This window comes from Phascolarctos cinereus, unplaced genomic scaffold, assembly GCF_003287225.1.
Source record: "Phascolarctos cinereus isolate Bilbo 61053 unplaced genomic scaffold, phaCin_HiC Scaffold_726;HRSCAF=1367, whole genome shotgun sequence".
Lineage (NCBI taxonomy): Eukaryota > Metazoa > Chordata > Mammalia > Diprotodontia > Phascolarctidae > Phascolarctos > Phascolarctos cinereus.
Window position 1 is genome coordinate 281,355,551 of NW_027556098.1, and position 24,006 is coordinate 281,379,556.

General features: G+C 38.7%; 1 protein-coding gene across 1 annotated transcript in view; it reads left to right on the top strand.

Annotated features, from left to right (window-relative positions):
- The first annotated feature begins 274 nt into the window (after positions 1–274).
- LOC144454380 (protocadherin Fat 3-like) overlaps positions 275–24,006 on the top strand; it is a 180,993-nt gene continuing 157,261 nt past the window's right edge. The window contains 2 exon segments of the mRNA XM_078146184.1: positions 275–2,666; positions 2,669–3,577. Coding sequence (XP_078002310.1) covers positions 287–2,666; positions 2,669–3,577 — 3,289 coding nt within the window. The 5' untranslated portion in view covers positions 275–286.

A 24,006-nucleotide genomic window follows, 5' to 3' on the forward strand; every position in this document is an offset into this window, starting at 1 on the left:
AAAATAAACGCAATCAATCAAAAAAGAAGGGCAAAATGCTGGTAGTATAGCATCTCTTTGTGGACTTAGTATATTTTGAATTACTTGCAATCTTGTTAGATTTCCAAATATTTGATATGGGCTCATGTTTTACTGTATTCGACATGTAATAAAACACATCACTTCTCAGCACACACACATATACATATACACACAAACACACCTATGCATTCTCCTCTTGCTGATTTCCTTTTAGATTCACTTATTTTTCTCTGTCTTTTTCCCCCCAGGATGAAAGAATGATGTGATGGATATAACTATGGGCTGCTGTATGGGCACAGGACCTTCTCCCTCTTGCCTCATACTCCTCCTTCTCAAGCTTTTGGCCAGTGTTTCCCAGGGTCTCCCAGGGACAGGACCTCTGGGCTTCCACTTTACACATTCCATTTATAATGCTACAGTGTATGAGAACTCAGCAGCAAGGACCTATGTCAACAGCCAGAGCAGAATGGGTATCATCTTGTCAGATCTTTCCTGGGACATCAAATACAGAATAGTGTCTGGGGATGAAGAAGGCTTCTTCAAAGCAGAAGAAGTCATCATTGCAGACTTCTGTTTCCTCAGAATAAGAACTAAAGGTGGCAATTCTGCCATACTGAATAGAGAAATACAGGACAATTATTTATTGATTGTAAAAGGTTCTGTCAGAGGAGAGGATCTAGAAGCATGGACCAAAGTGAATATACAAGTTTTGGATATGAATGATTTGAGACCTTTGTTTTCACCAACAACATACTCTGTTACGATAGCAGAAAGCACACCTTTAAGGACTAGCATCGCCCAGGTAACAGCTACCGATGCTGACATTGGTTCTAATGGTGAATTCTACTATTACTTTAAAAACAAAGTCGACCTCTTTTCTGTTCACCCTACAAGTGGTGTAATCTCTCTAAGTGGGAGGTTAAACTATGATGAGAAGAACAGGTATGACCTTGAAGTTTTGGCAGTGGACCGGGGGATGAAACTTTATGGTAACAATGGTGTCAGCAGCACAGCAAAGCTTTATGTTCATATTGAACGGATCAATGAACATGCGCCAACTATCAGTGTGGTCACACACATCCCCTTCCCATTGGACAAGGAGCCCACATATGCAGTGGTTAATGTTGATGACCTAGATGAGGGTGCAAATGGAGAGATTGAATCAATTTCCATTGTGGCTGGAGATCCTTTGGAACAGTTTCTCTTAGTGAAGGAAGGGAAATGGATGAATGAGTACAAAATTAAGGAGCGGAAGTCAATTGACTGGGAGGGCTTTCCCTATGGCTACAATCTCACTCTTCAAGCAAAGGACAAAGGTTCTCCGCAGAAGTTTTCGGCGGTAAAAGTAGTCCATATTGCCAGTCCCCAGAGAGATAACATCCCCATCAGATTCGAGAAGGAAACCTACAATGTCACCATTAGTGAGTTTTCACCTCCTGGAGTTGTGGTTGCTATTGTTAAACTGAGCCCAGAGCCACCAGGGGTGGAATACAGAATATCTCCTGGTGAGGATGCAGAGTATTTTAAGATTAATCCAAGGTCTGGTCTAATAGTCACAGCGCAGCCCCTGGATGTCATCAAGAAAGAAGTTTATGAGCTAGGGGTGTCAAACAAAGAAGGTGATTTGAAAGCGCAAGTTACCGTCAGCTTAGAAGATGCCAATGATCATACTCCTGAATTCCAGCAGCCATCCTATGAAGCTTTTGTTAATGAGAGTGTGCCTGTGGGCACAAGCGTGTTGTCTGTTTCCGCTTCTGATAAGGACAAGGGAGAGAATGGGTATATCACATACAGTATCGCCAGCCTCAGTGCATTACCATTTGCCATTAACCAGTTTACAGGTATTATTCGTACCACTGAGGAACTAGATTTTGAATCCTCTCCAGAAAGTTACAGGTTCATTGTGAGGGCCTCTGACTGGGGTTCACCTTATCGACATGAAAGTGAGGTCAATGTGACCATTCGCATAGGAAATGTCAATGACAACAGACCCTTGTTTGAAAAAGTGGCCTGCCAGGGAGTCATTTCATATGACTTCCCTGTTGGGGGACACATTACTGCTGTGTCAGCAATAGATATTGATGAATTGGAACTGGTAAAGTACAAAATCATCTCTGGAAATGAACTTGGTTTTTTTTATTTAAATCCTGACTCAGGTGTCTTACAGCTTAAACAGTCCTTGATTAACTCTGGTGTAAAGAATGGTAACTTTGGCCTCAGGATCACAGCCACTGATGGGGAGAATTTTGCAGATGCCATGTTTGTTAACATTTCAGTCTTACAGGGAAAAGTGTCTTCTAAAAGCTTCACTTGTAGAGAAACTCGAGTGGCGCAAAAGTTAGCAGAGAAACTTCTCATCAAAGCAAAAGCCAATGGGAAGTTGAATTCAGAAGATGGGTTTCTTGACTTTTATTCTGTTAATAGGCAGGGACCCCATTTTGACAAATCCTTTCCTTCTGATATTGCTGTCAAGGAGGACCTGCCAGTTGGTGCTAACATCTTGAAAATAAAAGCCTTTGATGCAGACTCTGGCTTCAACGGAAAGGTTGTTTTCACAATCTCCGATGGTAATACAGATAGTTGCTTCAACATTGACATGGAAACAGGTCAGCTTAAAGTTCTGATGCCAATGGACAGAGAGCAGACAACCTTTACCTTCTTAACATTACAATTTATGATTTAGGAAAGCCCCAGAAATCCTCATGGAGGTTACTGACTGTTAATGTGGAGGACGCCAATGACAACAGGCCCATTTTCTTGCAGGAGAGTTATTCTGTTAATATTCTAGAAAGTTCAAGTATTGGTACTGAGATCATTCAAGTCGAAGCCAGGGATAAAGACTTGGGATCTAATGGTGAAGTGACTTACTCGGTATTAACAGATGCACAGCAGTTTTCCATCAACAGTTCAACTGGGATAGTTTATGTAGCTGATCAACTGGACCGAGAATCCAAAGCAAACTACTCTTTAAAAATAGAGGCCAGGGACAAATCTGAGAGTGGCCAGCAGCAGTTTTCTGTGGTTACTCTTAAGGTTTTCTTGGATGATGTCAATGATTGCTCCCCTACTTTTATACCTATTAGCTACAGTGTGAAGGTCCTTGAAGATCTTCCAGTTGGCACAGTCATTGCATGGTTGGAAACCCATGATCCAGACCTTGGCTTGGGAGGTCAAGTGCGTTACTCCTTGGTGAATGACTACAATGGGAGATTTGAAATTGATAAAGCCAGTGGTGCCATTCGTTTGAGCAGGGAGCTTGATTATGAGAAACAGCAGTTCTACAACCTCACTGTCCGTGCAAAAGACAAAGGGCGCCCAGTATCTTTGTCATCTGTTTCCTTTGTGGAGGTGGAAGTGGTGGACGTCAATGAAAACCTTCACACTCCCTATTTCCCAGACTTTGCTGTTGTTGGATCGGTAAAGGAAAACTCTCGTATTGGAACAAGTGTGCTGCAGGTGACAGCGAGAGATGAGGATTCTGGAAGGGATGGAGAGATCCAGTATTCTGTCAGGGATGGCAGTGGTCTCGGAAGGTTTAACATTGATGACGAAAGTGGTAAGTTTTAACTTAAAGGCCAAAGTGATTGCTTTACCTTCTGTAAATGTTCATGGAGAAGCAAAATGATGGGTTTATGCACCAGTGAATCCAACTTCATTGTACTGAACTCAGTTAAATTGCAAACATGCATTTGATGCCAAGTTGACACATGTTAAAAGCTTTTGTTATAGCGTTCACATGGGGGCTACAGGAGAGGGCTTTTTGATTTAGTAATTCAGTTTTCTGTGGGAGCCCCAGGATTTTTATTAGTCACTGGCTCAGTTACTGCTGCCACTTTATCTTTTGATAGCTGCAAATAACTATTGTCACCTCTGTTGATTGCACTCTTGACCCTCATGAAAATATAGGGACCCAGTAAAGTAAATTATGGCAGAATTGGCTTTAAATTAGAAGTGTGAAATGGATTCTCAAATGGATTTCATATCCTACTTCTTCCTTTTGCCATGGTGCTTTTTTCTGTAATGATATTGAATCAATTGTTTGGTTTCTATCATTTTTCATGGACCTATTACAGCTTTAAACAATAAGTACTGACATTCAGCGTGCTCTAAGATAACCTGGTCTTAATCGTGTGTGTGTGTGTGTGTGTGTGTGTGTGTGTGTGTGTGTACACACATACATAGACTGATATGAAGTTGGATAATTTAGGTTTTGCTATTCAAATTAATTTTCTATAAGAAATGCATTTTTTAAAGATGAGCAGATATGATTCCTCTACTATAGTGGCTCCATTGTAACCCATTCGGCCTTCCATATATGCATGGAGTTATGTTTGTATTCGTGTATTTTTCTGTGTCAAGTATAAATGTGTAAACAAGTATATATTCACATACATAAATCTAATTTTTCCTCTGATAATAGTGCATATCTAACTGATCATCTCATCTAGATTATAAGTTTCTTAAGGCCAGCTTTGTCATCCCAGTATTCTACAAAGTCCTTGAAACAAAACACAGTATCTTATACCTAGTAGATGCCCAGGGAATTTTGATGACCATTCTTTAAATTCTAAGTGTTATAATAACCATCAATATTACTAGCACAAATGTAGTATGAAAGAGAGAGATTTTACTTAAATTAAATTAAAAAGGGTAAGAGGCAGCTTAGTATACTGGACAGCTAGTCTCACTGCCTGGAAGACTTAAGTTCAGGTCCAGACTGGCTGCATGACCTTAGGCAAGTCACTTAACCTCAGTACTCTGGACACCTCTTTATGAATATGACTTGCAGAGGAAGTACTGACTTGTGTTGGTAGAAGAAATTTTATTGCTTTACCTGGGAGCTCCCTATACTAATAAAATCACAGGTCTAGGCTCTGTCCTTATTAAGGGGAAGTATTCTAAAAGTATATACCTTTGGAGTAGATAATGTATCATCTTTTGCCCACCCAATATCAACTTCACATTAATATATTTTAAAAATAAATTTTATTTGTATCTTTTGTTTTTATATCAACAATGTTTTCCAATGTATTCCTCCCTTTCTACTCTGCCTCTCCCTTCTCCCTCCTCCTGCCTTCTCTTATAACAAAGAAGAAAACGGAGGGAGGAAATACCAGTTCAGCAGAACTAGCCAACATATTCAAAAAGAAATACCTGTGAAATACCTAAATTTTAGGTTTAGCCCCCAATTCCAAGTAACAGTTTCCTAGGCATAGACGATACTGGATAAAATCATGAAATTGGAGTCAAGTAGGCTTGATTTTGAATCTTGGGTAAGTCACAACCTCTCTGTGCCTCAGCTTCTTCATCCATGAAATGAGAGAGTTGTATTTGATATCCTCTAAGGCCATGTTAGCTGAGAATAAATCAATGAACCTATGTTTTTGTAGCCAAAATGAAGCAGATGATTAAAGTAATTATGTAGCGCATTGAAGCCTGAAATCAAGCAAATTTTATTATATATTATTTGTTGATGTGTTAGGCCACAGTTGAGTTGTGACCTGGCTGTCCTCCATGCTTAGAATGTCCTCCTTCCTTATCTCTATCTCTTAGTTTTTCTGGCTACTTTTAGTAATAAGCTCAAATCGTACCTTCTGCAAGAATCCTCCCTTAGTCCCCCTACTGCTTCTAGTGTCTTCCCTCTAAAACTGTGCTCTGTCTACTCTGTCTGATTCTTATTATAGTTACTTCCATGTTGTCTCCTCCAACAGAATGAATTCAATGAGGACAGGGACAGTATTTTTACCATTTTTTTTTTTAAGTAAAAGTGCTTAGCAAAGTATCTAGTACATGATAAGAGTTTAGTAACCTCTTGTTGACTGATTGAATAAATGAATGACTGATTTGTAGCACATGAGGAAAATATAGTTGAATCCTGGAATTATAACTGTGTAGAAATGAAAACAAAAAGTCTAGCATATCAGTCAGCCTCTCAGTGAAACTGGCACCATGGGTCCTTGGAGTCAGGAAGGCTTGAGTTCAGTTTTTGCCTCATGTACTTACTAGCTATATGATCCTGGGCAGATCAGTTTTCTGATCTGAAAAATGGGTCTTATAATAGCACCTACGTCTTAGGGTTGTTGTGAGGATAAAATGAGATGATTTTTGTAAAGTTCTGTGCAAATAGTGAAAAGCTATATAAATGCCAGCTATTATTACATATGAACTTCCCTGGTCACGCTACCATAAGCTGCTATAGGGATAGACCTGACGATGTGTTTCAGCTGCTTTTTGATTGTAGAGCCTATAAGGCTACTGTAGTAGAAGACCCTGGACTTGGGTGAGCATAAAGGGGAATGTCCAGGACTTGCTAGCCCCATTCTCTTTTCAGCCCTATCTATAAAACTACATCAAGCCACAAGAAAATTATTTTGTTGTGTTTTTTTAAAAGAAATTCCGTCTTCTGCCCTTTTAATGGAAAAAAAGTGTTGGAATGGTTAGGTGAGAAGGGGCTAGGTTTTCATCATTTGTTTATTTGTATGTATGTGTGTGTGTGTGTGTATAAATAGTATTTTTTCCTCCTCATCCTGAGTGTTAGAATGTAAAATGCATATATAATTACAATTACATGGATTGAAAAGCTGCCCTTTTAATTTTTGGCTCTGAGAGTATTATGGCTTTCATTTATGTTTAAAAAATAAATAACCATCTTCTCTCTGTTCACAACACCCACCACCGCTCCCATTCCCCTGCACTTCCTCAGTTGAGTTCTAAGTTATAAAAATGTATTTGACACTACTAACAATATTAATTACAGTACTTCCATTATCTTGCATATATGAAGAGCTCCACAGTTTTCTGAGTTCTTTCATGCACATTATCTCATTCATTCTCCAGATAATTTTTTGAAGTACAGGCAGGACCACTGCTGTTATTATCTTTATTTTACGAATGATGGGAGGGGAATGGGCTCAGAGAGGGAAGTGATCTACCTATAGTCACAGAACTAGGAAGTCATAAATATGGGACCAGAAACTACATCTTCTGAGATCAACAAATCTGAGAACCATTTATTAAACGCCTACTATATGCTGTTGTACTTGATTGGTAAGCTCCTCGAGGGTAGTAGTCTTTTTTGCTTGTATTTTTATTCTAGGATCTTAACACAGGATCTGGTATACATAGTAAACAATAAATGCTTTATCTGTCTATCTGTCTGTCTATCTATGTATCTATGTATCTATCTGTCTATCTATGTATCTGTCTATCTGTATGTCTGTATCTATGCATCCATCATATGTCTACATCTATTTATCTATTTATATTTCTATCTTTGCCTGCCTCTCTCCCTCCATCCCTCCCTTCCTTCCTTCCATCATCTCTAGTATTTAATGCTAGATGTGGAGGGATAGAAAGACAAACAAAACCCAAACCATTACCTGCCCTCAAGAAGCTTACATTCTAATGGTCAAGGAATCTTTCCATAAGTTTTGAATTAATCAGCTGTTTATAAGAGACTTTTAATTTTTTAAACTCATGGGACTTATTCTGTTCTTTCCTTCATTGTATAGCCTTTTTATCTTCTTATTAATATCACTATCTCCTTCTCCTTGTAAGAAATAGAGATTTTGATTTGGGTGTTGAAATCTTTCCTGAAAATTATATTGTCTATATAATAACATTCACAACCACGTTGCTGCTTCCCCTCTCACCTCTGCAAGAATTAGCTAATTAGCAACCTATAAGCCCCTGGAAGCTGACTCAGAATGATTGCTTGGATTCTTGCCAACTTGAGGCAGTGTTGAGGATAAGTTTGGCAATCAGTTGTCCAACATGAGAAGTCATTAGCATGATGCTGTTGGCTTAGCAATAGCTTAAGCACTATTGAATGATTCATCAGCCCTTTGCTCTGGTGAAGTGCTAAAAGTCACAGTTTGAATTGCATTTGAGGCACCAGGCTGTTTACTCTTTCTGCAGTTAATGAGTCTTTCCTCAAAGGATACACTGGATTTCTCTGGGCCTTTTAGACAGAGTGACCCAACCTCATTTGGGTTTATGTTGCTAACCAATGATTGAGTTCAGCCGTTCAGAGGTTTGACCCTTGTCCCTAAATTTAGTTGGGGACCCAGAATAAAATGTGTCCCAGATTATTGCTTTTATGTAAGGTGCTATTTCTTTCTTTGTCTGCTACCTTTTAAAGCAAACCTCTTCCTTTCTTTTTCAGTCTCAAAAATCTACATAATTCTCTAGTCTTAATTGGGGATCATTTTCTAACACTCTTCTTCATACAAAAATACCTTCTTGTTGCTCTGTAAGCACTAGAAATGAGAACAATCAGGATGTGGATCTATTACGCTACATTTGCATTGCTAAATTCTTTTTTAAATTTTCCCCCCCTTACATTATAGTTTTGCTTTTACTTGGAACTCAGGAAAAAGAACCATACCTTGAAATTTTTTACTGTATACTGACATTTAATAAGTGTTTAATTGTATGCATTTTAAATGGATTAACTAGAGCTCCAACTAGAGTGGATTTGATTATGATTTAAATCACTAGTCTGGAAGATGCAGTTTAATCAATTTTTTTTTTCCTACAGAGATTTCATTTTTAATGTGTGCTGCAACACTAATATATATCACAACTCAGAGGTTTATGTATATATATATGTATACATGTACACACAGATTTATATATGTGTGTGTGTGTGTGTGTATGTGTGTGTGTATTTATATACGTGTGATAATATATCTGTGAATTTGGGTGAACAGTTAAGGACAGCACCAAAAGTTTGAGCCTAGATGATTGGGGTCTCCCAATGATGACAGTAGTGCTCTCATCAGTAATAGAAAAATTCAGAAGAGGGGGGAAGGGAGGAAGATAATGACTTCCATTTTGTATATGTTGAGTTTGAGATGTCTATAGAACATCCACTTTGAGATGGCCATTAGGCAGGTTGGTGATGTGAAACTGGTAGTCCTGGATAAACAAAGAAATTACGTATATTATTAGGGGAAATCCTTCTCTGTTTTCAATTAAATTATATGTCTTTCCATTCACTGAAAACTTGCATTATATTCCTACCTATTTGCCTTTGCTCTTGTGAATATTCTCCCTCTGAAGTATCAGTGCTTAACACTGAGCCAGACCCATACATAGTAAATACTTAATAAATGTCTGTTGACTGATTGACTAATTACTCCGATTTTGACTGGACGTTGATGAAAATTGTATAGGATGAGAAGATATGGAAAAGGTGGGATCTGTACTGTTTGAGGAAGTCGTCGCCTTGGGGAGGTCATGAATCTGTTAAAGTATTGAATTATAATAGCCTTAGAACCCTGAAAACTGTTCTTAGAGGGGCCTGTGGCTTACATAGCCATGCCTGCCCCTCAACTAAGCCTTCAAGGTGACCCGTATACCACCATGTCTTCTTGCCTAAGTGAGCACAAATGCATTTCTTTAAGGAAGACAAATCTCCTTTTAGCAAGACAAATAAATCCAAAGAAAACACAAAAAATAGCAATAAAATACAGATGGCCATGTTTATAAAACAGAAAGATCATAGGATGGTCAGCTTTTTAGTCTGTTTATACTAGATTAGCACCTAGCTCCCCTTCTGACCTTCGGAAGTGGCTTAATGGCACCCCTGTCCCAAGAGCTACATTTCCTCAACACCTTTGCACTACCAGAAAGAGATTGCTTCTCTTTGTTTTGAGCCCTGAATCTCTAGCTAGGATTCTTACTTAATTCCTGTTTCTAGTTAGAGAGTTTTTGTGAGGTCAGTAGATATTTAGATCTTGGCTGTAAGAATGAATTATCATTTCTTTATTTCCAATTAAGCTAGAAGACAAGGGTCATTCACTCCTCAGAGCCTCAGTTCTTGAATGTGCAAAATATGGACAATACTTATTTCTCTCCCCAAACCCCCACTGTCCTGTAGATCTAATTAGGTAACCTGTGCAAAACATTTTGTAACTCTTAAGTGCTATATGAATGAGCTGTTATTTTGTGAGCAGCTATTCTCTAGGTTCCCTTTAATGAATCATCTTGTAGGTTTCATCAGAGTAGTAACCTTCTGGAATTCTATCATAATTTTACAATATAAAAGTACTTTTAAACCTTTTATAATAATAGCCAATTTCCCTGTGTGGTAAGAAAGGCCTTTTTTCCTCATAGTGTGCTGTGTCATTAAAGAGTGACCCTAGTATCAAATACCTATCACGTTGACAAGAACATGCATTTGAGTGAGTTCTTGGAGGACTTCTTGTCACTTTTGTATAAAACTTCTCTACAAATGGATTTGTTGCTGTTCAGCCATGTCTGGCACTTTATGACCCCATTTGGGGTTTTCTTGGCAAGGATATGGGAGTAGGATGACATTTCTTTCTTTTTCTTTTCTTTTCTTTTCTTTTCTTTTCTTTTCTTTTCTTTTCTTTTCTTTTCTTTTCTTTTCTTTTCTTTTCTTTGGTGAGGCAGTCGGGGTTAAGTGACTTGCCCAAGGTCACACAACTAGTGTTAAGTGTCTGAGGCTGGATTTGAACTCAGGTCCTCCTGACTCCAAGGCCAGAGCACTATTCACTGTGCCACCTAGCTGCCCCTAACATTTTTTTCTCCAGCTTGTTTTATAGATGAGGAAACTGAGGCAAATGGGAAAACAGCGTTAAGCGACTTGTCCAGGGTCATACAGCTAGTAAGCATCTGACGCCAGATTTGAACTCAGGGAGATGAGTCTTCCTGACTCTAGGTCCTGTACTCTGACCACTGCACCGCCCAGCTGCCCCCTACAAATGAATATATTACCTCAAATGCTATGCAACACCAATTCAGGATCGTTATTCCCTAATGATATCTCTGAACTTTAACATGTTGCAGATTGAATATTTTTGCATAGAAAGTTTTAACAACAGAACCCTTAGCTTTAACAAATTTGGCTTTTAAAATAGAGAGCCATCATGGTATAGCCTTAAATTCTGCCTCTGACTCATTCTGGATTTGTGATGATGGCAATTCACTTAACCTCTCATTGCACAATTCTCTAAGACTCAGTTACAGAAGGATTGCTGATGTGCTTTGATGGAGGTAATTTTCACACCAGGAATTTCCTTGCCAATGAAATCGTAGGAGTGCAGGGGAAGTCAGAAGGGGAAGAGAGAAGAGGGAAAGAGAGAGGGAATAAAGAAAGACATGTATTTACGTTGACAGCAATATCACCAGAAATCAAGGGTGCCCTCCCATTTGGGGCTGTTTGATGAGTTACAAGTCATTGGGCATCTCTGTATGCATTGTGCATAATGATAACTGAGACGGCATTGTTTGTAGAAGCTACATACTTGAGGTTGTAGTGGTACAGTCCATCTCAACAAATGCTGTGCTCATTCTTGATGACAAATATTGAGTCTCATATATTGCAATGTGAATTTTTATAGCACTGCTACCAGAAATCCTCCCTTTTTTTTTTTTTGCTTTTAAAGGGAGGAAGGGAGGAAATGGAAATGAATAGGGCTTCAGCTTCTCCAACCTGTGTTTTCCAAACTTCTATAATTTCAGGGCTAGGTCCGTATCAGCAGAAGACGGTTTGTCCCCACTTAGAAATGGTGGTGATGATAATGGGGGCGAAAGCCTAAGAATTTCATATACTTCCCTGCTTCAGTACAACTGTGTTCTCACTGGTACAGTTACAACTTCTAGTGAAGATTACACCTCATGTACCTCATCCTGGATAAATCTTATCTAAGCATTATCTATCCCTGGTCTACCACCTTCTTTCCATTATGGGTGAAGAAGGGGACCATGCAGGAATCAGGGTCATTCTATATACAAATTCTATACAAATATGTATAAATATATACATAAATTTTTATGTGTATATATACATATATATATATGCACACAGACACACACACATCCATATTTGTGTATTTGTACTTCACGGGTTGCTGTGGCCAAATTGTTTATTATCCAGTAGCCATTCTCCTGGTGATTAGCTTCTCTTTACTTAGCTAGGAAGGCCCCACCCATGGCAGACATAAGCTTTGGGTAGACTGTGATATAATAGTGGAAAGCCATTCCGCCTAGGTAGAACCCGCCAGAGCTTGTCCTGTCTCCATTGGCATAGCTTCGGTATTCATTCATAGGTTGAAGACTCAGAGAAATACCTTTTTGGAGGTACTATTATATGTTCTTTGTGATCCCATTATCACAGGGCTAGTTCAGATCTTCTGCAATAAAAATTTCTTAAATGGTTGCCTTGCCTACTGACTCTACTTCATCTTTCTTGTTGCTGCCAGATTCCTTTATAATTATAATATTTTGGTCCTGAGTAGGATCTAGTGTTCATTTAGGATAGGGATTCTTAACCTCTGTCTGTGTGTGTGTGTGTGTGACCCCTTTCACAGTCTGGTGAAGTTCATGGACTCCTTAGAAAATGTTTTAAATGCATAAAAGAAAATTCATAGGACTATAAAGGAAATTAAAGGGTAGGGAGTAATTATTCCCTCCCCATTCAAGTTCATGGACCCCATGAAATGTATACATGAATCCTCATGGATCCCTTATGAAAGGGGGTAGTCTGTGACTCCCAGTATAAGAACCCCTGATTTAGGGCAAACCATTTGTATTTCAGATGAGGAAAACAGAAGATCAAGGTTGAAGTGATCTGCCCAAGGTGACATAACAAAGAAATAATAGCCAGAACTAGGACCCAGGTGTTCTGACTCCCAGTATGGTGCCCTTTCTATTAGACTTCATTGGTCTTTCCTGAGGCATAGCTTGAATCCCCTTATTGCTTTCTTCAAACACTTCAGTGCCTGCAGGGTAAGTTTCCAGTAGGAAGAAGCATGATCTTTAGCTTAGTATTAGAGCCATCCACAATTTGTTCCCATACTACCTCCCCCACTTATCTCATACTGCTTAGATTCACGAGCCCTGTGTTCTGCCCAGACTGTACCACTTGCTGTTATCCAAAAGTCTCCCTGTGTTTCAGTGTGTTTGTTCCAACTTTTCCTTATGTCCCTAGTGGCCTTCTTCTTCTCTCCCTCCCCTGTTCATTCCTATTCTTCTTGTCACTCCCCAAATGCCACATCCTCCAGAAAATAATGAGCATTTTTGTTAGTTAACGAGAACGTATTAAGTGTTTGCTATGTGTCAGGCACTGTGCTAAAGCACTAGGGATACAAAGACAGGCAAAAAAAGGTCCCTGTTTTCTAAGCTAATGTGAGGGAAAAAAAGCCAAATGAGTTTTTGTTGATAGATCTAGCCAGAAATGATCTCTCTTCTGAGCACCCCATAACTCTAACAAATGCCTATCTTGTATTATAGCTACTCAGCTGAATTCATTATGCATTTATTAAGCACCTACCTTGGGTAAACCATTGTGCAAAACCAGTTCTTGCCCTCAAGGATTTTATGAAATTCTATTAAATTTCTGTGTCTATGGTTTCTCTCTCCTCCTGGGATGGCTGGCTCTTTGTATTGCTCTCAGTACCTAGCACAGTAGATTGGGGAAGGGGATGGGGGTGGAGGGTGCTTCAGGGAAAGTTGGACCAGTGAATGAATGACAATCAGGGAAGAGAGAAGGGGGATGACTACAGTCCCTGAGTTTTGTCAAGGATGAAAGCACCAATTTTGGTATGAGGAAGTCAAAGTTAACTCTTGTAGCATCCAATCCATTGCCTAATGTAATGCAATAAAAACCTCCTTTCCCTCATGTGCTGAGGCACCAGACTTCCCATTTCGTATGATTTGTGACGCCTACTCTCCTTAGCTGTATTCCCGCAAACTTCTTTGGTAACTCCTCAGTGATGAGTCAAGGAGGAAGACAGATGGCGCTTGGCAGTTTCAGAGTTATTTAGAAGCCCAGCTTGAATGACTTCCCTCCCCCACACCATTCGTTTTAAAAAGTGACATTTTTACCCCAACTCACCAAACTCAAAAGAGGCTCATTGAATTCTGGCCCAGACTTGCCCCTCAAATTTCCATTTGGGTCCAGACCAAACCAAAGGGAATGGAATTATGAGCCAGTGACAGCAGGGACTTTCCATGGCTGTGGATTTTTAGCCTTCACTCTAGACTTCTCTCCCCTAATTATTCCAGAATGAAAATAATGTTTCCCCGAGGAGCCTCGAACACTGTCTTACATTCAGATGAACTTAGTAGTTGTCATATAAGCCAGGTGGGGAAAAGGATTAGATGTTTCTGGGAAAGAGTGAATAGCATGTTTTTATTACTCCTTTCATCAGGTGCCTTCTTCTTGACCTTTTCTGAGCTGTTGGTTGGAGGCAGTTTGGGTTTTAATGGAAAACCTGTTGGTTAGAATCTGTAATAACATCTGCATTGTGTATCAAGCTCTCTCTCTTCGTATTGTAAGTAGTCAGTGATAAAAAAAATAATGACAACCTTAATTAAATAATCCTAATAATGGGGTAAGGCAACAGTTTGGAAAGTTTTGTGGCCTTTTCTCTATGTGTGGCCTTTCTGTCTGAAATAGGAAACAGTTCTTAATATTTAAAAAAGATTGGTTTATCTTGCCTCCTGTGGTCTTAGGGTCCCTTATGTGTATAAACATATAAAGTTATGTGCTCAGTTATAAAGTTGCCATGAAAACATCATCAATCACAACTGCTTTTGGATCTTTTTTTGACATCATAAATATTCAGTGACATTTAGAAATTGTGATACCTGGTGACCACAAACCTAATAATATCCTGGTTTTCCTCTCATACATGACTCAGACTCTTAATTTCTGTTATATTTGTCAGTATACACATCTCATGTGCCCTGCCAAAATATACGCTCTCTGAGGGTAGGGATTATTTCCTAGTCTCATTTCTTTAATTTCTCAGTGTACTACCCAGTTCGTTGCATATAGTAGTTGTTTAATGAGTTTTTTCTTAGTGAATGAATAAATGAGTGTAGGGATGAATGAACTCTAGGATGCACAGAAAGGCAGTGAAATTCAAATGCACATACACACACACACACACACACATATATATATATATATATATTTATTAAATGTATTTTTCTGTTCCTTCAAGTGACTTGAATCTCATTTTGGTTTTGTGAAACTGTTATGTAGGATTTTTGCATGCAGGTTGAAGGATACTTTCATTTAGCATTGCAGTACAAAGAGTTATGGAGTTTGATAAATATTTATGTGGTGTTACTACCATTGCAGTGTTTCATTGAAAAGAGAATGAAATGAAAATGAAAATGGGCTTCAGTCTGTATTTTTAGCTTGCTGGGTTTTATGAAAGTGTCTTATCGACAGACAAAATCTACAAAGAGTTGTGTGTAGGATTCAATTCAATTTATATTAAATTCTGGGTGCTGGTGTTTGAATTATTGGAAATAATAGGATTCTCCACGTTTTCCTATTGGACTGTGTAGATTTTATTACCCACTCTATGGTCACTTTCTGTGATTAAATTCACAGAGCAGCTGACTTTCATTTGCATAACATAGTTAATGTATGGCTCAATTTTCTTTTTCTCTTTTTTTTTCTTTTTTCTTTTTTTTTTTTTTTGAAGTCAACAGTCTGGTGAGAATAATGCCTTGCTAAATGTTGTACATTGAATGGGAAATGTCTCAACTGAAAAGAAAAAAAAAAACAGATCACAAAAAACTATGGAATTAAGATGAAAATTTAGGGGATATGGATACACACATACATATATAAGATGAATTAAATTATAGTATAATACATAAAGGAAGCAGGATTGACCTCAAAGAGCTAGCTATAAGAGAGAATGTGATTTAGAGGGGTCCCTGGCCTTGTAGTCAAGAAACGTAAATCTGTGTGCTAATGCAGCTGCTTACTAGCTCTATGACTATGACAAAGTCACTTAACCACGATGTGCCTCAGTTTTTTCATCTGGAAAGTGGGGATAAGAGTAACCACACTATCAGGGTGACATAATAGAGAAAATATGGTACTTAGAAGGCTTAAACTTGGAAATCTGCCTGAGAGACTAGCTGTGTAACCATGGACAGGTCAGTTATATTCTCTGAGCTTTGAATTCCTCTTATATAAAATGGCCTCATAGGTCTCTATCTCTAAATCTATCATCTTGTGAGCCTATGTTATAGTGTGATGAGGAGAAACATTTTGGAAACTTGTAACTATAAAAGAGATGGTTTGGCATTGAAGATAGAATATTGGCCCTGGAATCAGGAAGATGGGTTCAAATTTTGCCTCTGACACTAGCAGTGGGACCCACTCAGAGGTTATCTACTAAGTTAGAGGTAGGTGTGTTGGAGGTGGGAGTTTCCACCATGATAAAAATGTAGATCTGTGACATACTGATTTAAAGGTCTATATAAACATAGGCTATTGCTACAAATATATATTACTTAAGCACATTTTCCTTTTTAAAAAATGTCACCCCTGTCTCCATCTGCTTCTTTGCTGTTTTTCCATCTGCTTACAGATGACTTTTTATTGTCATCACTTTGCAGAATAACTCCTGGGTTTCTAAAAAACCTTTTTCTAAGAAAAATCGTTACTTCATCAGGTATTTACTAAGCTGCTAAGAGGGAAGATGGTATCCTTGTCTTTGGGTCAGAAAACCTGAGTTTCTGTCCTTGCTTTGAGGCTGGACATATCTCTTAGAGTCCCTTTTAAATCTTTATTCCTTCATCTGTAAAATGGGGAAAATAATACTCATGCTACTTAACACCACTTTTTTTTTAAGTGAGAAAAGCACTTTATAAAATGAGCTGTTATCCTGATTAGTCTAATCATTTAAGTGTGTAAATTACTTCTTAAAGGTGTGGTTTGGCAATAAGATGGGATTCATCTAGGGTTGTACTGGAATCAGCTGAAATCTGTTATCTAAGGCCAGCCAGTCAGTTAATGAACATTTATTAAGTACCTACTGTGTGCAGGCATTGTGGGAATTTATACTTTGGAAATCAGTCAACAGTACAAATCAGGACTTGATTGATTGTTTTATTAATTGTTCAGACTTAAGAAAGCTTGGGGGAAAGGTTAATAATGCAGATTTGCCTTTAAAAAGTATCTTATAGTACTTTATGTTTCTGTAGAGCAGATTGTTAAACATTTACCAGCACACCCCTGGATACCACTCCCCTGTCCTCAAGAAATTGGCTGTCTGGGCAATCGTTTGATTAATAAGCATTTACAAAGTGCCTATCACGTGCCATGCACTATACTAGGCATTAGGGAGATAATTAGAAAGAAGGAAACAATCAGTACTCCTAAGGACCTTAAATTCTAACTGGGAATTCTAACAGGGAAGCTTACATTTCTTTAATAATCAATTATCTTGTAGTAATGTGGCCTCTATTTAAATGAAGTCTGAATGAAAGAAAAAAAAAGCTGGAGTCTTCTAGAAGAATGTTTGGAGTATGTAGCATATTATTGTGTTGTGGAGTTGTTTCAGTGATATCTGACTCTGTAACCCCTTTTTGAATTTTCTTGGTGGAACACTGGAGTAGTTTGCTACTTCCTTCTCCAGCTCATTTTACAGATGAGGAAACTGAGGCAAACAGGGTTAAGTGACTTGTCCAGGGTCACACAAGCTAATAAGGGTCTAAGGCCGATTTCAACCTAGGTCTTCTGGATTCCAGGCCTGGCACTCCTGCGCCACCTAGCCGTCCCATAGCATATCCTAGTAAGTATTAAGTTTGGGTTGTCAGAAAAGAAGCAGGACAGAGCATTACTTACATATGTAGAAAACAGGACATGTGTATAAGACATGGTAAAGAGACTTTCTTCTTGGGCGGGCTGGGGTGAGAATGAGTTTTCGAGAAATGACATTACTAGTTGCTGGAGGGACTCTATGAGACTGAAACAATTAGCTTCCCCTGGCTCTGGGAGCTGCTGGCTGTTTCAGGCTGAGTCTTTGTAAATCCCTGTGTAGGCACTGACACCATAAAAACTGCAAATGAGAAGATTATCCTGTAACGACTACAGTGGCAGAGACTTGGGGCAGGAAGACCTTTCTGGAGTCTGCTGCAAATTAGCTTAGCAGATTTGTCTCTACTCCGGGCATCTACGGACAGGCCACTGTGTTTAGAGCTTTGGGGGATAATAAAAAAAGTAAGAGACCAGGCCCTGGATTTTATTGCAGCCATTAGCTGCCTAATTGCAAAATCTGTATGTGCTGAAGTATTGCTCCACAAAACTCTCCCTTTCTTCAATATCATTAACGTGATCAAGGAACATTTATTGAGCTTCTGCTAAGTGTGAGGAACTGCCCTAGACCTTAAGGACACAACCCCCTAAATGCGGAATTAGAAAGGGGGGTGACTTTGGAAAGTACAGAGGAAGAGTTGAATCTGAGACATGTTTTGGAGAAGGGATTCTCAGGAACTGGCAAATCATATTCTTTAATAATCACATTCAATGACTATTGTCCATAAGATAAAAAAAAAAGGAGTCTGTCCTTGAAATCTGTCTGCAATCTGTTTTCAATTTGTTTTTCTATCTTCATTCAATATCATTCTCCTTCACAGATTCATAGAATCTGTGCCCTCCCCTCCACTTGGTGATTTTCCCTTCCTCTCATGACCATGTTTTTAGTTATCTGTATGCTTGTATCTCTCCAATAGACTGTAAGCTCCTTGAGGGCAGGGACTGTTTAATTTTGATCTTTCTATCCTCACATATAATAAGCACTTGATAAATATTTGTAGAATAAATGTTGAATGATCGGTAGTGTGGTAGGTGAATAGGACAAGGACTTACATGTAGAAGATTTAAATTTCAACCTCAAAATTTATCAGCTTGGGCAAGTCAATTAGATTCTCAGAATCTCAATTTCCTCCTCTGAGAAACGGGGATCTACTTCACGTGGCTATTGTGAAGAATGAATTTCATAATTTGCTATAGAGACATGTGGGCCCTGGGGTGGGGCAGTGGATAGAGTGCCAGGCCTGGAGTCAGGAAGACCTGACTTCAAATATGGCCTCAGATACTTAGTAGCTGTGTGACCCTGGGCAGTTCACTTAACCCTGTTTGCCTCAGTTTCCTCTTGTGTAAAATGAGCTGGAGAAGGAAATAGCCACTCAAGTAACTTTGCCAAGAAAACCCCAAAAGGGGTATGAAGAGTCAGACATGACTGAAACGATTCAATTTGACAATAGCAGCAGCAGCAGCAACAAAATGTGTAAGCTGTGATTATAACCCCTATGTCACTCAAGGACTCTCAGTCTCTCCTTTCTCCACAATTGTAACATGGCACAATAACTTTTTCCTTCATAGAATCTTAGGCATCTTAAATGAGACCTTAGATGTTGTTTATGTCCCTTTCCCTACCTAATGGGCCAGTTTCAGTGACAAGAACCTTACATCCCCACGAGGAAACTCATTCCATTCTTTAAACTCTCTAACATCTACAAAATTATTTTCTGGAATAGAACCCCAATTTGCACCCCCTACAACTCCTCCACTGGTTCTGATTCTGTCGTCCAGAGCTCCAAAATAAAGTCAAATCCCATTTTCCAAATGACAGCCTTGCAAGATATACAGTGCTCTGCCCCTTCCAAGTCTCAGTTGCTTCTCATGTGGTGAGAGAGGAAGAATACTAGACTGGGAGTTAGGAGCCCTGGGTTTGAATCTCAGCATTGCTGCTGTATAACTCTGAGCAAGTCACTGCCTCACTCTGTCAGCTTCAGTTTCCTCATTTGCTAAATGAATAATGTAAGCTATTAATGTAAGTACATGAAATGGCTCACAAACACTGAAAAAACATGAACAAAGTGGAGTGGAGTTAAAGTTACAGAATGCTCAATGGTACACAGTACTTAAGATGAGAATATACTGTTGAGTGGATGGAGCACAGGCTGGGGAATCAGGAGGTCCTGAGTTCAAATCTGGCCTCAGATACTTAACCACTTACTAGCTATCTGACCGTGGGCAAGTCACTTAACCCTGATTGCCTCGTGCCCCCCCACCCCGAAAGAGTATGCTGTTTAAAAGTATTTTCAAAATAAAACTTGAAAATATTCTTAATGTAAATTTTTCTCACCTCCCAATTCCTGTAGCTTGAAGTGACCTATTGATCTCTGCAGCCTGACTTGAGAACTCAGGAGATGGTCTGCTCTAATTGTCTACTGTTAATTGAGGCAGAGGGGTAGTAAATAGAAAGAGCGGTGAGATATTGAGCCAGAGAACAAGGGTCTAAATTATACTTCTTCCTTGTGACTTTGAGCACATCCTTGTTTTTGGGCCTCTTTTCTCATTTAGAGGGTGAAGTAGTTGTACTACATAAACTCTAAGGACCCTTGCTTAGGGGTGTTACTAAATATGTGATCCTGAGCAAGTCACTTAACTTTGTCTGCCTCAGTTTCCCCAACTATAAAATGGTGATTATGAAAGCACCTACCTCATGGGATTGTTGTGAGGATCAACTAAGCTAATATGTGTAAACCGCTTAGGAAATTTTGTGGTACATAGTAGGTGCTTAATAAATGCTCATTCTCTTCCTTTCACCTTCCCCCTCTAAATCCATGGTTCTGTGGGTACCCCTTTCCTTTTAGGGTTTCTTCTAGGACACACATTAATTTTAGAGTATCTAGAAATAAATAATTCAGTCACTTCGAGGTGGACCTGATACCATGAAAAGTATTTATAGAGTCTAGTTAAGGATTTTCAAGGACTGAGGGACTTATGGTATTGTTATGTTAGTGTGTACTTACTTTCGTTTTTTTTGGGGGGGAATCAGTAATCACTTCATTAGAGGCAGCTATAAATGTAAATTGAGCTGTAACATAGACGTAAAATGAGCTTGAGAAGGAAATGGCAAACGACTCCAGTATCTTTGCCAAGAAAACTCTAGATGGGGCTCAAGAAGGGTCGGACACAGCTTGACAACAACAATCACTCTAAGATCCCTTTTCTCTTTTTCTTTAAGGCCCATCTTAGCTGCTATCCTCTCATTCCTTTTTTTCCCTTAGAGTACTTTTTAAAAATTTCCCTTTTTTGTCTTTCACCTTCTTCCTTGTGTTCTGTTTTGTTTGTATATCTGACTGGTACCCCTGAAGGACCTGAAGAAGTATACCTGAAGAAAGTAGGTCTCTTGAGAGCAGAAACTATCATTTTACACATCTTTGTATACCTAGCATCTATCATAGTGCTATCCTTAGCACTTAACATAGTACATTGCAAATAATATAAGCTTACTCAGTGCTTAATTACTGACTGATTTATTGGACTTAGAGACTGGAAGGACTGAAATGAATTCAAACCCCACCCCTAAGCCATTCTAGTTGGGTGACCATTGAAAAATCACTTAACTTCCTTCCTCTCAACTGTATAAATTGAGTTAATAATACCTGTAGCACCTACCTCATAGGATTATTGTAAGAATAAAATGAGCTGTTGTTTATCTGCAAACTTTAAAGCTATATATAAATTCCAGTTATTATAAGCATCAATTATCTCCATGCTATAGATATGCAGAAATGTCAACTAGTAGACAATTTTGTTTGCAAAAAAAACTAAATAAGAGAGAGGTTCCTTTATTTGCATTTTCTGGTTGCATTTTGATGAATGTTTGTGTCCATTCTTTTTGAGGCTTCATGACTAAGCATTTCATATTCTTTTGTTCACTGACCTGCAAAGCTGCTATGTCACATTGTACTTTTCATACAAATATGGGGCTGCATTTTTATCACACATCCCCAGCTTTTAGTCACATTTTATTCCAGTTAAATCATTAGCATATGCAAACACTCTTTTTCCCAAAGTGGTTTTCACCATGCATTATGATGGTGTTTTTGAGTTAGATAAATAAGCCTAAACATTTAAAGTAGGAGCAGTACCTTTGTTGTTATTAAATTATAGAGTGCTGTGAAAAAAACACAAACAAAAATGAATTCCCACTGGGGCCTCAGGCAGACCATGTTAAACATAGCTATATCCTGTCCCAAGGCTGCAGAAGGCTGGCACCACAGATGTTAGGATTCTAAGCCAGGATTGGTTGAGAAGGTCTTACAACTAGGTAGATGGAAATATATTTTATATTCTCTCGTCCTCTACTTTGTTTAAATTCTTGAATTAGATGCCACCTTCTTCCTCAAATTTCCCTGATTTGCCATATATTATCAGAGCTAGAGGTACCTTATTTCTTGTTAATCTAGTTTGTATAACCCATACCTGTGCAGGAATCCTTTCTATAATGTACTCAATAAACACTTGCCTCATTTTCAGTGAAAGAGCTCTGTTGATGGAAACTCCCAGTCTCATGCCTACTTCTAGACAGCTCTAATTGTCAGGACGTTTTTTCCCTTACTTTTCCTTTAGGACTCTTACATCAGGCCTAAATCTATAACTTCCACAGCTTTCAGTTCTTACACCTGGTTCCAGGAAGACCCATTCTAATCTCTTTCCACACGACTTGAAGCCAACAATTCTGTAATTCCTAGATATTTTCTCCTTCAGACTGTATCTTTCCAGGGCCCAATACCTGCTTTGTAAAGCAAGGTTTCCAGTCCTCTAAATATACTGGCTACCCTACTTTGGTTTATTTTATTTTGTGAATGACCATTCTAAGTTGTTGTACCTAGAACTGAACATAGCAGTCTAGATCAACAGTTCTCAATATGTGATCTGTGATGACCCCTCCCCCCCAATCCCTAAGACTTTACTTACCCCCTTACAGGGGTTCTACCAGGTCAAAACCTTTCATAATAATAATTAGATATTTTAATTTTGAATATGGCAGATATCTACAGGTATAACTCAAATAAACGAAAACTCTTTGGGGAGGAGGTAATTCAGTAATATGTAAGAGTGTAAAGGGGTCCTAACTCCAAAAAATTTGAGAACCACTACTCTGGATGTGGTCTGGCCAGAGAAGAAATCTATCACTTCTCCAGCGCGAAATAGTAACCGATCTCTTCAGCTGCCATTACACACTATTCACTCATACTGAATCTGTAATTTCACTAAAAATAACAGGCAGGGTGTTGTGAGTATAAGAGACTTGGATTTGATGTTCAAGAGACTTTGGCCTAAGTCATGTCTTTGGCACTTACTGCTTTGTGACTAGAAGCAAAATAACCATTGAATATTTTGCCTAATTTCTGTCATCTGTCACCATTCCATCTGCTCTGAAGGGCAGTAGTGCCCCTTCTTTGTTTGATCTTCGTCTTGCCCCAACCTTTAAAACGCCTATTTTATCACTGTAAACACTGCCAGCCTTAGCTAATTCTGAACTTCAGCCAATGCTCCTGACACCATTCTTCTAGGGCCAAGCTACTCTTTAAAAATATTTACTATCAGTTTTTTGCCTTTGATTTAATCTTCTGTACAGATCTTTTTAAGCTCAGAGATGGTCACTGAGTTCCCTTTTGCATCCACATCAGTCTCTTTAGATAGTTCCCTGCTTTTCTTTTTTCCCCATATCCTTCTCAGTGTTGGCAATTGGAGATGGCCTTACCCCACCCTACCTCAAATGTCTTGTAGTATTATATATCTCTTTTACACACCAGCCATATTCTAATTAATACATGTGATGGTTACTTGTGCCCCTCTGTTTTCTCTCTGAGTATAAAATTTTCTGAGAGTAGGGATCATGTATTATTTCATTTTTGCATCTTCAGTTCACTATAGCTTACAGAGAGTATATAATTAAGCTTCCCCCGCCCCCTATTGAGGAGTTAGTATAGTTCAAGGATCAGGGTGCAGGGGCAAAATTGGGGAAACTTGAGTTAACATCCCAGCTTGGCAAATTACTGCTCTTATGAACTTCAGCTAATTACTCAACCTCTCTGGGCTTCAGTTACCTTATCTGTAAAATCAAGGAATTTGACTAGCATTTGACTTGTAGCTATAAAATAGGTAGATGAGTTTGATTAAAAAACAAACAAAAAAAGATCAACTAAAAGTATAAAGTACTAGTTTATTTTGATAACCAGCTGGATTTAGACCACTTGACTAATAAGTAAAAGTATTCATCAGAATCGTAGCAGAAGAAGGGGTACGTGTCAGAAAATGGTTGTTTGCAGTATAGACACAGATCCCACACCAACCTATGGATGTGTCATTATCCATTCTGGAATCTGGAGATATATTTG